Source organism: Somniosus microcephalus, unplaced genomic scaffold, assembly GCF_052327205.1.
Source record: "Somniosus microcephalus isolate GS21.2 unplaced genomic scaffold, FLI_Smic_1.0 unresolved_chr3, whole genome shotgun sequence".
In the NCBI taxonomy this organism is placed as follows: Eukaryota; Metazoa; Chordata; class Chondrichthyes; order Squaliformes; family Somniosidae; genus Somniosus; species Somniosus microcephalus.
In genome coordinates, this window is record NW_028225181.1 from 35652171 (window position 1) to 35669335 (window position 17165).

General features: G+C 61.3%; 1 protein-coding gene across 3 annotated transcripts in view; it reads left to right on the plus strand.

Moving 5' to 3' along the window:
• LOC147091365 (NACHT, LRR and PYD domains-containing protein 3-like) overlaps window positions 1-15104 on the plus strand; it is a 93977-nt gene extending 78873 nt beyond the window's left edge. For all 3 annotated transcript variants that reach the window (XM_085976750.1, XM_085976751.1, XM_085976752.1), the window contains 6 exons: window positions 6637-6723; window positions 6865-7035; window positions 7177-7347; window positions 11104-11274; window positions 11414-11581; window positions 11754-15104. In XM_085976750.1, coding sequence (XP_085832876.1) covers window positions 6637-6723; window positions 6865-7035; window positions 7177-7347; window positions 11104-11274; window positions 11414-11581; window positions 11754-11841 — 856 coding nt within the window. In that variant the 3' untranslated portion in view covers window positions 11842-15104. The remainder of the gene's footprint in view (window positions 1-6636; window positions 6724-6864; window positions 7036-7176; window positions 7348-11103; window positions 11275-11413; window positions 11582-11753) is intronic.
• The last annotated feature ends 2061 nt before the right edge of the window (window positions 15105-17165 follow it).

Below are 17165 nucleotides of genomic sequence, written 5' to 3' on the forward strand. Positions count from 1 at the left end.
CAACTGCCTACGCTTGTGTGTTAGTTGGTATGCTTGGACTAGGATGAGGGTGAGTGTGAGGGGAGGCTCGTGAGATGGGTATGTGATAATATAGAGAGGGATGGGTGGAGGTGAAAGGTAAGTTGGTGTGAGTATGGATGTTCAGGAGTAGGTTAGGGAAGGCAGAGTGAAGGGGATGTGATGAGAGGCACAGCAGGATGAGGTTAAGTGTGGCCTTGCAGTAACATTTTGTGATCTACTCAAACCATTGAAAGGATTGCGCCATGCAGGCTGGTCCTCCTGATGACATCCCTGCTTCAGCCCCACTTCAACCCGCTTCCTGCAATTCCCCAGAGCGAGGCCGTGACCCTCCTCCGACCCCGAGCCCACACGACATGATCCGACCCCAGCCCCACACGACCCCGCCTGACCCGACCTGAAACTGACCCGACCCGACCCGACCTGAAGCCACCCCGACCCCACCCAACCCGACCCTGGCCCCAGCTGTCCCCTGACCCCCAGCCCGGCCAGACCCAACCCCGACCCCACCTGACCCGACCCAACCCCGGCCACACACTACACTACCCGACCCCGGCCCCAGCTGTCCCCTGACCCCCAGCCCGGTCAGACCCAACCCCGACCCCACCTGACCCGACCCAACCCTGGCCACACACGACACCACCCGACCCCGGCCCCAGCTGTCCCCCGACCCCCAGCCCGGCCAGACCCAACCCCGACCCCACCCGACCCGACCCCGGCCCCAGCTGTCCCCGGACCCCCAGCCCGGCCAGACCCAACCCCGACCCCACCCGACCCGACTCCGGCCCCAGCTGTCCCCTGACCCCCAGCCCGGCCAGACCCAACCCAGACCCCACCCGACCCGACCCCGGCCCCAGCTGTCCCCGGACCCCCAGCCCGGCCAGACCCAACCCCGACCCCACCCGACCCGACCCCGGCCCCAGCTGTCCCCGGACCCCCAGCCCGGCCAGACCCAACCCCGACCCCACCCGACCCGACTCCGGCCCCAGCTGTCCCCTGACCCCCAGCCCGGCCAGACCCAACCCAGACCCCACCCGACCCGACCCCGGCCCCAGCTGTCCCCGGACCCCCAGCCCGGCCAGACCCAACCCCGACCCCACCCGACCCGACTCCGGCCCCAGCTGTCCCCTGACCCCCAGCCCGGCCAGACCCAACCCAGACCCCACCCGACCCGACCCCGGCCCCAGCTGTCCCCTGACCCCCAGCCCGGTCAGACCCAACCCCGACCTGACCCGACCCAACCCCGGCCACACACGACACTACCCGACCCCAGCTGTCCCCTGACCCCCAGCCCGGCCAGACCCAACCCCGACCCGACCCAACCCCGGCCACACACTACACTACCCGACCCCGCCCCCAGCTGTCCCCTGACCCCCAGCCCGGTCAGACCCGACCCCACCTGACCCGACCCAACCCCAGCCACACACGACACTACCCGACCCCGGCCCCAGCTGTCCCCTGACCCCCAGCCCGGTCAGCCCCGACACGACCCAACCCCGGCCACACACGACACTACCCGACCCCGGCCCTAGTTGTCCCCTGACCCCCAGCCCGGTCAGACCCAACCCCGACCCCACCCGACCCAACCCCGGCCACACACAACACTACCCGACCCCGGCCCCAGCTGTCCCCTGACCCCCAGCCCGGTCAGACCCAACCCCGACCCCACCCGACCCGACCCAACCCCGGCCACACACGACACTACCCGACTCCGGCCCGGCCCGACCCTCCACCAACCCTGACCAGACCTCACCACACCCGACACGACCCCAACTCCGCCCGACTCGACCTGACCCGTACCCGACCCCACACAACATGACCCCAGCCCCATCTGTCCCCGAGCCCCAGACACAACCCCGACCGGATCCGACCCCGGCCACACCTGACCCGACCCGACCCCAGCCACATCCGACCCTCCACCGACCACGGCCCCTCCCGACCCTCCATCGACCCCGAACACACCCAACTCTACCACGACCCCACGCGACCCTCCACCGACCCCGGCCCCACCCAACCCTCCACCGACCCTGGCCCCACTCGAAGCTCCCCCGGCCCCACCCGAACCTCCACCAACCCGACCCTCCACCAACCCCGGCCACACCCGACCCGCCACCGATCCCGGCCGCAGCCGACTCTCCACCGAACCCAGCCCAACACATCCCTCCACCGACCCCAGCCCCTCCCGACCCACTACTGATCCCGGCCCCACCCGACCCTCCACCGATCCCAGCTGACCCTCCACCGACCCCGGCCCCACCCGACCCTCCACTGATCCCGGCCACACTCGACCCTCCACCGATCCCGGCCCCACCCGACCCTCCACCGACCGCGGCCCCACTCGACCCGCCACTGACCCCACCCTCCACCGACCCTGGCCCTTACCCGACCCACCACTGACCGCGGCCACACCGAACCTCCACCAACCCCACCCGAACCTCCACTGACCCCTGCCCCACCCGGCCCTCCACTGACCCCACCCGACCCCGGCTCCACCGACCCCAGCCACATCCGACCCTCCACTGACCCCGACCCTCGACCGAACCGGGCCCCACCCGACCCTCCAGCGACCCCAGCCCCACCCGACACTCCACCAATCACACCCGACACTCCACCGACGTTTTCCTCACCCGACCCTCCACCGACCCGGCCCCACCAACCCCGGCCCCACCCGACCCTCCCCCGACCCCACCTGACCCACCACCGACCCCGGCCCCACACGACCCAGCCCCGAACCCGGCCCCACCCTACCCTCCACTGACCCAGGCACCACCTGACCCGCAACCCAACCCGGACCCACCCAACCCTCTACTGACCCCAGCCCCACCCGACCCTCCACCGACCCCGGCCCCATACGACCCTCCAATGACTCCGGCCCCACCCGACCCTCCTCCAACTCCGGCCCCACCCGACCCTCCACCAACCGCGGCCCCACCCGACCTTCCCCCGAACCCACCTGACCCTACCCCGACCACACCCGACCCTCCACTGACCCCACCCGACCCTGCACTGGCCCTGGCACCTCCCGACCCACCACCTACCCCAGCCATACCCGACCCTCCACTGACCCCGACCCCAACCGACAAACCACCGACCTCACCCAAACCGACCCTCCACCGACTCCGGCCCGACCCGACACACCACTAACCCCAGCCAACACGACCCTCCACCGACCCCGGCCCCACCCTTCCCTCCACCTACACCGGCCCCACCCGACCCTCAAACGAACCCGGCCCCACCCGATCCTCCACGACGCCGGCACCGCCCGACACTCCACCGACCCCGGCCCCACCAGGCCTCTCCACCGAACCGACACCACCCGGCTTCCACCGACCCCGACCCCACCCGAACCTCCACCAGCCCCACACTCCACCGACCCTGGCCCCACCTGATCCTACAACGACCCGACCCCACTCGACCATACACCGACAACGGCCGCACCTGCCACTCCACCGACCCGGACCCACACGACCCGGGCCCCACCCGACCCTCCAACGAACCGGGACCGAACCCCCCCCGGCCCCTCCCCCGACCCCACCCAAACCCCCACCGACCCCGACCCCACTCGACCACCCACCGACCCCGACCCCACTCGACCACCCACCGACCCCGGCCCCACCTGACCCTCCACCGACCCCGACCCCCCACTGACCCCGGCCCGACCCCACCTGACCCCGACCCCGGTCCCACATGACCCCAACCCACCCTCCACCGACCCAACCCTCCAGCAACACCGGCCCCACCCGGCCCTCCACCGACCCTGAACCGACCTGACCCCTACTCCACCCGAACCTCCAGCAACCCGACCCTCTGACGACCCAGACCCCACCCAAGCCACCACCGACCCGACCATCCACCGACCTTGGTCCCACCCCACTCTCCACCGACCCCGACCCCACCCTCCACCGACACCAGCCCCGCCTGACCCACCACCCACAACGACCCCACCCGACTCTCCTCCGACCCCGGCCCCACATAACCCTCCACTGACCTCGGCCTGACCCCACCCGACCCCGGCTCCACCCGACCCTCCACCGAACCGGGCCGCACCCGAACCTCCATCGACTCCAGACCCACCTGACCCCCGACCCCACCCGAACCCACACCGACCCCGGCCCCACCCGACCCTCCATCGACCCCGACCCAACCTGACCACCCACCGACCCCAGCCCCACATGACCCCCCACCGACCCCAAACCCACCCAACCCTCCTCCGACCCCGGCTCCACAAAACCCTCCAGTGAACTCGGCTTGAGCCCACCCGACCCCGGCCACACCCGACCCTGGCACCACTCGAACCCCCAACGACGCCGGCCCCTCCCGACACCGCCCCTGCCCGACCCTCCACCGACTCCGGCCCCACCCGACCCTCCACCGACCCCAAACCCACCCAACCCTCCTCCGACCCCGGCTCCACAAAACCCTCCAGTGAACTCGGCCCGACCCCACCCAACCCCAGCCACACCCGACACTGGCACCACACGACCCCGGCGCTACCCGACCCCGACCCCAGCCCACCCTCCACCAACACCGGCTCCACCAGACCCTCATCCGACCCCGACCCGACCTAACCCCTACCCGTCCAGCAACCCGACCCGACCCGACCTCCCACCGACCCCGGCCCCAACCGACCCTCCACCGACCCCGGCCCCAGCCAACCCTCCACCGACCCCAATCCCACCCGACTCTCCACCGACCCCAGCCCCACCCGACCCGCCACCGACCCCACCCGACACCAACCCCACAGGACCCTCCACCGACCCCGAAACCACCCGATCCTCCACCGACTCCGGCCCTACACCGACCCCGGCCCCAGCCGACCCTCCACTGACACCACATGACCCCCCACCGACCCTGGCCCGACCCATCCCCGACCGCGACCACACCCGAACCTCCACCGAACCCGGCCCCACCCGACCATTCGCCGACCGCGACCCCACCCGACCCTCCACCGACTCCGGTCCCACCCGACCCTCCACCGACCCCAGCCCCACCCGACCTGCCACCGACCCCGAAACCACCCGACCCTGACCCCACCTGACCCACCACCGACCCCGGCCCCACCCGACCCTCCACTGACACCACATGACCCCCCACCGACCCTGGCCGGACCCTTCCCCGACCGCGACCACACCCGAACCTCCACCGAACCCGGACCCACCCGACCATTCCCCGACCGCGACCCCACCCGACCCTCCACCGACTCCGGTCCCACCCGACCCTCCACCGACCCCAGCCCCACCCGACCCTCCACCGATCCCACCCGACCCGACACTCCACCGACTCCAGCCCCAGCCGACCATCCACGCACTTCGGCCCCACCCGACATACCACCGACCCCAGCCCCGCCCGACCATCCACTGACCCCGGGCCCACCCGACCCTCCACCGAGGCCGACTGCACCCGACCCTCCTCCGACCTCGGAACCGCCCGACCCTCCTCCAACCCCGGTCCCAACCGACCCTCCACCGACCCCACCCGAACCACCACCGACCCCGGCACCACCCGACCCTCCACCGACCCGACCCTCCACCGACCCCTGCCCCACCCGACCCTCCACGACCCCGGCCCCACCTGACCCTCCACCGACCCCGGCCCCACCCGACGCCACCAGACCCTCCACAGTCCCCCCCCCCCCCACCTGACACTCCACCGAAACCAACCCCGACGCCACCTGACCCTCCACCAACCCCGGCCTCCCCGACCCTCCACCGACCCCAGCCCCACCCGACCCTCCACCGACCCCACACGACGCTCCACCGACCCCGGCCCCAGCCGACCCGACACTCCACCGACTCCAACCCCACCCGACCATCTACGCACTTCGGCCCCACCCGACCATCCACCAACCCCGGCCCCGCCCGACCCTTCACCTGCCCCGGCCACGCCCAACCCTCCACCGACGCCGGCCCCACCGAACCCTCCAGCGACCCCGGCCCCACCCGACCCGCCTCCGACGCCGGCCCCACCGAACCCTCCAGCGACCCCGGCCCCACACGAACCGCCTCCGACGCCGGCCCCACCCGACTCTCCAGTGACCCCGACCTCACCCAACCCTCCACCGACCCCGGCCCCACCCAACCCTCCACCAGCCCTGGCCCCACCCGACCCGCCACCGAATCCGGCCCCACCCAACCCTGGCACCACCCAACCCTCCACCGACCCCGACCCATCCACACCCCACTCGACCCTGGCCCCACCCGACCCTCCACCGACCCCGACCCATCCACACCCCACTCGACCCTGGCCCCACCCGACCCTCCACCGACCCCGGCCTCACCCGACCCGACTCCGAACCAGACTTAACCCGAACTGCCTCTGACACCAGCCCCATGCGACACGTCCCCGAACCACACCGCACCCAACCGACCACCGACCCCGACTACACCGACCCGCCTCAGACACCAGCCCCACCCGACCTGACCCTGAACCAGACCACACCCGACCCAGGTCCCGCCCGACCCCAACCACCACTGAATCCAGCCCGACACATCTGCCCGGGGGGAAATCAGGCGGAAACCGGGGGAAGTAATTTCAGTGATTGCTGTAACATCATAGAGAGAAAAATATATCAGACCCGGGCATTGATTCAGTTTGTTTTCTCTCCCTGTTTGTGTTCAGACTGGGTAACAATAAACTGGGAGATTCAGGAGTGAAACTGGTGTCTGCGGCTCTGAGGAACCAGGACTGTAAAATACAGACACTGGGGTAAGTACCAGACTGTGTGAGATTGTGTTTATAATAACTGGATGTCTGACACTGAACATTATTATTAGTATCAGTAATAGTGTTATTAATAAACTCTGGGGATTTACCCTGATTCCTGTTATTTCTCTCTCTGATCACCAGGTTGAATGGTGTCGGTCTCACAGATTCTTGTGCCGAGGATCTCGCCTCCGCTCTCAGTACAAACCGCTCACTGACGGATCTGAACCTGAGTTATAACAAACTGGGAGATTCAGGAGTGAAACTGCTGTCTGCGGCTCTGAGGAACCCGGACTGTAAAATACAGAAACTGGGGTAAGTACCAGACTGTGTGAGATTGTGTTTATAATAACTGGATGTCTGACACTGAACATTATTATTAGTATCAGTAACAGTGTTATTAATAAACTCTGGGGATTTACTCTGATTCCTGATATTTCTCTCTCTGACCCCCAGGTTGGTTGATGTCGGTCTCACAGATTCTTGTGCCGAGCATCTCGCCTCCGCTCTCAGTACAAACCGCTCACTGACGGATCTGGACCTGAGTCGCAATGAACTGGGAGATTCAGGAGTGAAACTAGTATCTGCGGCTCTGAGGAAACCGGACTGTAAAATACAGAAACTGCAGTAAGTACCAGACTGTGTGAGATTGTGTTTATAATAACTGGATGTCTGACACTGAACATTATTATTAGTATCAGGAATAGTGTTATTAATAAACTCTGGGGATTTGCTCTGATTCCTGTTATTTCTCTCACTGATTCCCAGTCTATGGTCTGTCGGTCTCACAGATTCTTGAGCCGAGGTTCTCGTCTCCTCCACTGGCCCCGGCGACAACTGACCCCGACCCCAACCGACCCTCCACCGACACTGGCCCCACACGAACCTCCACTGACCCCGGCCCCACCCGCCCCTCCACCGACACGGCCTCGCCCGACCCTCAACCGATCGCAGCCCCGCCCAAACCTCCCCGGCCCCGGCTGACCCGTCACCGACCCCGGCCCCACCAGACCCGCCACCGATCACGGCCCCACCCGACCCTCCCCCGACCCCACCCGATCCCGACCATCGAATCGAACCAGCACCCACCCGACCCTCCCACAACCCCAGCCGCACCCGACCCTCCACCGACCCCGGCCCCACCCGACCCTCCACCAACACTGGCCCCATCCGAACCTCCACCGACCTCGGCCCCACCCGACCCGACCCGCCACTGACCCCGGCCGCACCTGACACAACCCGAAATGACCCTCAACCTACCACGGCCCGACACGACCCCACCCGACCCGCCACCAACCCCGGCCCCACCCGATCCCGGCCCCACCCGACCCGACCCTGGACCATCCTGAACCTGCCCTGACCCCAGACTCACCAGACCCTCCACCGTCCGCACCCGGCCCTCCACCGACCGCGGCCCCACCCTCCACCGACCCCAGACCCACCCGACCATCCACCGACCATGGCCCCACCCGACCCTCCACTGACCCCGGCCCCACCCGAACTCGGCCCTGGCCCGACCCCAGTCCTGACCCCGGCCCCACACGACCCGACCCCGGCCCGACCCTCCGCCGACCCCGTCCGGACCCCAGCCCCACCCAACCCTCCACCGAACCTGGCCCCACCCGACCCCGACCCCACCTGAACCTCCAGTGACCCCGGCCCCACCCAAACCTCCTCCGACACCGACCCCACCCGACCCGCCACCGACCCCGGCCCCACCCGACACACCAGCGACCCCGGCCCCACCCGACCCGACCCCACCCGACCCTCCACCCACGCCGATCCCACCCGACCCTCCCCCGACTCCGCCCGACCCTCCCCAGACCCTGGCCCCACCCGACCCCAGCCCCACCCGACCCTCCACCGACCCTCTACCGACCCCGGCCCCACCCAACCCTCCACCGACACCGGCCACACCCGACACCGGCCCCAGCCGAACCTCCCCCGAACCCAAACTACCCTCCCCCGACCGCGGCCCTACCCGACCCAGCCCCACCCGATCCTCCACCGACCCTGCCCCACACGACCCTCCACGGAATCTCTACCGACCCCGGCCCCACCCGATCCTCCACCGACCCCGGCCCCACCCGACCCTCCACCGACCCCGGACCCACCCGACCCTCCACCGGCCCCAACCGACCCCGGCCCCGGCACTACCCCATCCCAACCCCGACCCGACCATCCAACAACCTCAGCGCCACCCAACCCTCCACCAACCCTGGCCACACCCGACCCCACCTGACCCTTCACCGACCCCGACCCTCCCCCGACCGCGGCCCCACCCGACCCTCCACCGCCCCTCTACCGACCCCTGCCCCACCCGACTCTCCAGCGAACCCGGCCCCACCTGACTCCCCACCGACCACGGCCGCACCCGACCCATCCCCGGCCCCACCCGACCCTCCCCCGACTCTGGCACCACCCGACCCTCCCCCGGCCCCACCCCCGACCCCTGCCCCACCCAACCCACCACTGACACCGGCCCCACCCGACCTTCCACCGATCCCGGCCCCACGCGACCCTCCACAGACCCAGGCCCCACCTGACCCTCCACCGACCCCGACCCTCCACCGACCCCGGCCCCATACAATCCCCCACCGACCCTGGCCCCACACAACCCCGGCCCCAGCCGACACTCCCCACAACTCCGGTCCGACCCTCCCCCGACCCCACCCAACCCTCCCCTGACCCCGTCCCGACCTCAGCTCCACCCGACCGTCCACCGACCCCAGCCCCACCCGACCCGACCACGATCCCATCCGACCCTCCACCGACCCCGGCACCACCCAACCCTTCGCTGACCCTGGCACTACGCGACCCCGACCCCACCCGACACTCCACTGACCCCGGCCCCACCCGACAAGTCCCCGACCCCACCTGACCCTCAACCGACACCGGCCCCACACGAGCCTCCCCGACCCCTGCACCACCTGACCCTCCACTGACCCCGGCCACACCCGACCCTCCACCGACCCCGGCCCCACCCATACCACGACCCACCCCGGCCTGACCCGACCCTCCAGCGACACCACCCGAACCTCCACCGACACTGGGACCACCGCCCCACCCGACCCTCCACCGACCCCGGCCCCACCCGACCCTCCAGCGACCCCAGCCTCACCCATCCCCGACCCCATCCGACCCTTCACCGACCCCGAACCCAACCGACCCTCCACCGACCCCGGCCCCACCCGGCCCTCCACCGAGCCAGGCCCCACGCGACCCCCCACCGACCCCGACCCTCCACCGACCTCGGCCCCAGCCGACCCTTCACCGACTCTGGCCTCACCCGACTCCGGCCCCGGCCCGACCCCCGTCCCGACACAGGCCCCACCCGACCCGACCCCGGCCTGACCCTCCACTGACCGCGTCCCAACCCCAGCCCCACCCAACCCTCCACCAACCTCGGACCCACCCGTCCCGACCCCACTCGACCTCCAACGACCCCGGTCCCACCCGACCCAACACCGACCGCACCCCAACCTCCACCGAACCCGGCCCTACCCGACCCTCCACCGACCCCGGCCCCAACCGACACCCCACCGACCACGGCCCCACCCGACCCTCCACCGATGCCGATCCGACCTAAACCTGCCTCGACCCCACCCCCGACCCCGGCCCCACTCGGCCCCAGCCCCACCGGAACCTCCACCGAACACGACCCTCTACCAACCCCGGTACCACTCGACCGTCCCCCGACCCTGGCCCCACCCGACCCTCCACCGACCCCGGCCCCATCCGACCGTCCCCCGACCCTGGCCCCACCCGACCCTCCCCGACCCTGGCCCCACCCGACCCTCCCCCGACCCCGGCCCCACCCGACTCCCCACCAACCACGGCCCCATCCGACCCACCCCGAACCCCGGCCCCTCCTGACCCTCCCCCTCCCCCGGCTCCTCCGACCCCGACCCACCACCGACCCCGGCCCCACCTGACCCTCCACCGGCCCCACCCGAACCTCCAACGACCCCACCCGACACTCCACCGACCCCGGCCCCACCTGACCCTCCACCGACACCGGCCCCACCCGAACCTCCAACGACCCCACCCGACACGACACCGGCCCCACCCGACCCTCCCCTGACCCCGATCCTCCACCGTCCCTCCACCGACCCAGCCCCCACCCGACCCTCCACCTACGCCAGCCCCCAACACCCTCCACCAACTCCGACCCCACCCGACCCTCCACTGACCCCGACCCTCCACCGAGCCTGGCCCCTCCCGACATGCCACCGACCCCGACCCCAACCGACCCTCCACTGACCCCGGCCCCACGTGTCCCTCAACCGACCCTGGCCCCACCTGACCCGCCACTGACTCCACTTTATTAATAAACTCTGGGGATTTGCTCTGATTTCTGTTATTTCTCTCTCTGATCCGCAGTCTGGATGCTAACCGTCTCAGAGGTTCTTGTGCCAAGGTTCTCGCCTCCGCTCTCAGTGAAAACCGCTCACTGACGGGTCTGGACCTGGGTAATAATAAACTGGGAGATTCAGGAGTGAAACTATTATCTGTGGCTCTGAGGAAACCGGACTGTAAAATACAGAAACTGTGGTAAGTACCAGACTGTGAGATTGTGTTTATAATAACTGGATGTCTGACACTGAACATTATTATTAGTAGCAGGAATAGTGTTATTAATAAACTCTGGTGATTGACTCTGATTCCTGTTATTTCTCTCTCTGAACCCCAGGCTGCGTAATGTCGGTCTCACAGATTCTTGTGCCAAAGCTCTCGCCTACGCTCTCGGTACAAACCGCTCACTGAGGATTCTGAACCTGGGATCAAACTCCTTCACAGACCAATCTGTCCCCGCTCTCTGCCGCCTCATACTGACCTGCCGGAGTCTGGAGTGGATCTGGTGAGTGTTTGTGTTAATGTTTAATGTAATCAATCAAATATCAATGGGATTCAGTCACTTTTCTGGGTAATATTTGTCTGTAATAATTATTGAAATATTAACCCCAGTCTCGCGGTTATTTACACTGCTGTTCAATCTGTTTATTTCCTGTTTGATCTTTAATCTGTTTCAGGCTGGGTGGGAATTGGTTCAGTTCATCTGGACAGAAACAGCTGGAGTTACTGCAGGGAAGAAGACGCAGACTGAGAGTGGAATTCTGAACAGTCCAAGTGATGACGTCACTGCTCCCATTGTGTGAACATTCCAAGTGATGCTGTCACTGTTCCCATTGTGTGACCATTCCAAGTGATGATGTCACTGCTCCCATTGTGTGACCATTCCAAGTGATGACCTCACTGCTCCCATTGTGTGATCATTCCAAGTGATGATGTCACTGCTCCCATTGTGTGAACATTCCAAGTGATGCTGTCACTGTTCCCATTGTGTGACCATTCCAAGTGATGACGTCACTGCTCCCATTGTGTGAACATTCCAAGTGATGCTGTCACTGTTCCCATTGTGTGACCATTCCAAGTGATGACGTCACTGCTCCCATTGTGTGAACATTCCAAGTGATGCTGTCACTGCTCCCATTGTGTGACCATTCCAAGTGATGACCTCACTGCTCCCATTGTGTGACCATTCCAAGTGATGACCTCACTGCTCCCATTGTGTGACCATTCCAAGTGATGACGTCACTGCTCCCATTGTGTGAACATTCCAAGTGATGCTGTCACTGCTCCCATTGTGTGACCATTCCAAGTGATGACCTCACTGCTCCCATTGTGTGAACATTCCAAGTGATGACCTCACTGCTCCCATTGTGTGACCATTCCAAGTGATGATGTCACTGCTCCCATTGTGTGACCATTCCAAGTGATGACCTCACTGCTCCCATTGTGTGACCATTCCAAGTGATGCCGTCACTGCTCCCGTTGTATGACCATTTCCGGCCGTTGATTTGATTTTAATTTTATTTAAGGGTTTCCAGCTCGAGCTGATCGCGTCATCTCCCATTGTGTGGTCAGAGGCCCAGCCACAGGGTCACGAGACTCAGCCGCTCCCAGGTTGCACCCCTTTCAAATTGGATGTGAGAGTGTGAGTGTGAGTTTCTGCAAATTGCAGAGACTGTGAGTGTGTGTGTATGTGAGTGGGTGCCTGTGTGTCTGCAAATTGCAGAGTCTGTGTGAGTGTGTCTGTATGTGAGTGGGTGTCTGTGTGTCTGCAAATTGCAGAGTCAGTGTGAGTGTGTGTCATGTTACTGTAAATTTTATTTCAATGTGGGTGGGAGGGAGACTGTGTGAGTGAGAGACAGACAGACCGACAGTCAGTGAGAGCGAGAGAGAAATTAAATAACTAGGCAAGTAGCGAATAGAAAGCCTGTTTCTGTAGGCCACAAAGTGAAATGATAAGATACTGAAAACTGTCTTTTTATTTTAATCTAACAACATGGCAGTCATCCCTCTGCAGGCTGGCCAGGTTGTGAGTGTGTGTGTGTGAGAGAGAGAGAGAGAGGGCAATAGCTGGTGTTTGTGTGAGGTGTAGTCTGCTGTCTTACTACCTGCTGTTGTTGTATTAAACCCTTTTGGCTTCATTCTGGCCTGGTCCACATGTAATGCTGCTGTCTATCACTTTACTGCATTTTATTTCACTTCACTTCAAGACAGACAGTCAGTCAGTGAGATACCGAAAAATGTCTTTTTGGACTGTCTGTCAATAAAAGCTGCTCTGGGAGCTTTGCATTCTTTTTATTCCACCCTACTCAAATCAAGACAAGGCAGGCAGGCAGTGAGAGAGACACATGATCTCAAGACAACATTCAGAATGGAAATAAAAACAGAAAATGCTGGAATACTCAGTATGGTAGGCAGCATCAGTGGAGACAGAGCAACAGAGTAAATGTTTCAGCTCAATGACCTTTCGTCAGAACCTTGCCAGAATCTGACAAAAGGTAATCGAGCTGAAACATTAACTCTGTTTCTCTCTCCACAGATGCTGCCTTACCTGCTGAATATTTGCAGCATTTTCTGATTTTATTTCAGCTTTCCCACATCCACAGCATTTGCTTTTGATGCAGAATATAAAGCCTGTTTCTGTAGGCCGCAAAATGAAAAGATAAAATACTGAAAAGTCTGTTTGCTTTTAAACTGCCAAACAGAGCAGAGCAATGATAGAAACCAACTTTATTAAATTGCTGACAGTGATTTGTGGCAGTTTTGCAGGCTGGCCTGTGTGTGTGTGTGGGTGTGTGAGAGAGAGAGAGACAGACAGCATTAGCTGGTGTGTATGCAGGGCTTGTCTGTGTTCAAGTTATCTGCCATGTGCATTGGTACTGGATCTCATTTCTGAAAAAAACAAAGTATACACCATTAGATCATACTGATTTCATTCAAGACTGCGCTGCTGTGGGACCTCACTTTGCCTTTCTTCAAGAATTTTGTAAAAAGCAAATCTACATATATACATCAAGCCATTTGATATTTTTCGGGGCTGGACTTTATAGGGGAATGTTTGTGGAGTGTTTCATGGCACATCCTGCTGTGGGATCTTGCTCTCCCCTTTAGCCCAACCCAAACAAGACAAGACATTTGTAAATAAAAATTGTATTTTATATTTTTTAAATTATTTTCAGAATAATCCATTTGATTTTTTTCTGCACTGTACTTTATTGGGGAATGTGCTTGGGATGTTTTCAGAGCAAAAGCTGCTGTGGGATCTTTCCATTCATTTTATTACACTCCAGGCAAACCACAGACAGTCAGGCATTTAGTTAACAGAAGTAAAGGATATATATATTTTTTTATTCCTGATTGTATTTACTTCTTTTCACCCTCCCGGGCTCTCATTTCCTCTCGGGGGGACCAGATTTCTGGGGCGTCGGCTTCACTTCTTCCTGTTGGATTGTCCTCATCAAACATGGACACACAGCCAGGAAGGGACATCATCAAAGTTATACACTCCCAGGCTGCACATCCTTCAAAATGGATGTGTGTGTGTGTGAGCTTCTGCAAATTGCAGAGTCTGTGTGTGTCATGTTTCTGTAAATTTTAGTTCAATGTGTGTGGGAGGGAAACTGTGTGAGTGGCAGACAGACAGACAGTCAGTGAGAGCGAGAGAGACATGAAATCAAAAGGCAAGTAGCAGAATAGAAAGCCTGTTTCTGTAGGCCACAATGTGAAATGATATGTTACTGAAAAGTGTCTTTTTGGTTGTAATCTTCCAATATGGTAGTCATCCCTCTGGAGGCTGGCCAGGCTGTGAGTGTGTGAGAGAGAGAGGGCAATAGCTGGTGTTTGTGTGAGATGTGGTCTGCTGTCTTATTACCTGCTGTTGTTGTATTAAACACTATTGAATTCATTCTGGCCTGGCCCTCATGTAATGCTGTTGTTTATCACTTTATTTCACTTCACTTCAAGACAAACAGTCAGTGAGATACTGAAAACTGTATTTGTGGACTATCTGAGAATAAAAGCTGCTCTGGGTTCTTTGCATTATTTTTATTCCACTCTATTCAAATCCAGACAAGGCAGGCAGTGAGAGAGACACATGAACTCCGGACAAAATGCAGAATAGAAATAAAAACAGAAAATGCTGGAAATACTCTATGTTAGGCTGCATCAATGGAGACACAGAGAAACACAGTAAATGTTTCAGCTTGATGACCTTTCATCAGAACCTTGCCAGCATCTCACAAAAGGTAAATGAGCTGAAACATTAACTCTGTTTCTCTCTCTCTCCACAGATGCTGCCTTACCTGCTGAATATTTCCAGCATTTTCTGTTTTTATTTCAGCTTTCCCTCATCCAGAGCATTTGCTTTGGATGCAGAATAGAAAGCCTGTTTCTGTAGGCTGCAAAATAAAAAGTTAAAATACTGAAAAATGACTGCTTTGAAACTGCCAAACAGAGCAGAGCAATGAAAGAAATCAACCTTCTTTCATTGCTGACAGTGATAGAAACATAGAAGATAGGAGCAGGAGTAGCCCATTCGGCCCTTCGAGCCTGCTCCACCATTCAATGTGATCATAGCTGATCATCCAAATTCAGTACCCTGTCCCTGCCTTCTCCCCATATCCCTTGATCCCTTTAGCCTTAAGAAATATATCCAACTCTTTTTTGAATATATTTAATGAACTGGCCTCCACTGCCCTCTGTGGCAGAGAATTCCACAGGTTCACACCACTCTGGGTGAAGAAATTACTCCTCATTTCAGTCCTAAATGGTTTACCCCTTATCCTTAGACTATGACCCCTGTGTGGTAAACCACTTTTACCGTTTACTATCGTTACACTATAGTTATCACTGTTAGATCGTTTCCCTATAGTTATCACTGTTCACATTGTTGTATCACTGTACGAGGTCGCCTCTTGTCACGCTGCTATACCTGGGCTGACCACTGCCGACTCCGCCCATGGCTCCACCTACCTGCCCGGGTATAAAGGTGGTCGACTGGCTGGTATTCCTCCTTCTTGGATCCGATCACCCACGAGGGCGGGCTCTGCTATTTAGTCAATAAAACCCTATAGTTACTTTCTTAACTCGTCGCTTTTCATTGGACGAATTGATAGGTATATCAATTTTATTGACTAAATTTTAAAATGTCGTCACTTGAGCAGCCAAACAACCAGTCAACGGAGCAGCCAAACGACCAGCCAGACGCCCAGCTACAACAGCCACAGCAGCCGGCTTGGCTGCGAGCCTTCAAACCACCGTACCTGGATCTAAACCCACAAGCAACAAATGCAGCCCTCGACTTCAAACACTGGCTGTGCTGCTTCGAATCCTACCTGGAAGAATCCGGCGTCCCTCAGAGATCCAAACTAAGAGTTCTGACCGCCCAAGCGAGCCCTAAAGTATACGCACTCATCCAGGACATTACTACTTACGAGGCCGCTATCAACCTACTGAAACAGCAGTACCGGAGCCCGGTAAATTCCATGTATGCCAGACACCTCCTAAGATCCTGCCCGCAACAGCCAGGAGAATCTGTAGCTGAATTTTTACGGGCGCTACGAACACTCGGCAGGGACTGTGACTTTAAAGCAGTATCGGCTGCAGAAAACACTGAAGATAACATCCGCGATGCCTTCGTGAAAGGCCTTCGGTCCGACTACTGACGGCAGAGACTGCTGGAATCAAAGGACCTCGACCTGAACACAGCTGCAGCCTTGGCCTACTCCCTAGAAGTGACCCAGCGGGACCTCGAGGTGTATTCCAGGTACAGTTCGCGACTCTGGGACTCGGGCCCGACCCCAACCGCAATACCCCTCGTAGCGCCGCCCCCGGGACCTAACTCAGCGTCGGCGTCCCGGATCCGATCGGGACCGGCTGCGACTTCGGACCCCCGCGACCGGGCCGCTGGCTGCTTCTTCTGTGGGCAGGCGAAACACCCGAGGTCGCGCTGCCCAGCCAAAAACGCGACGTGCTCCAGCTGCCTGAAGAAAGGCCACTTCGCGAAGGCCTGCAGAGGGAGAGCAGCAGAGGCCAGCAGTGCCTCATGCGAACTGTGGGGGACGGCCATCTTTTATCAAGGCCACAGATGAGCA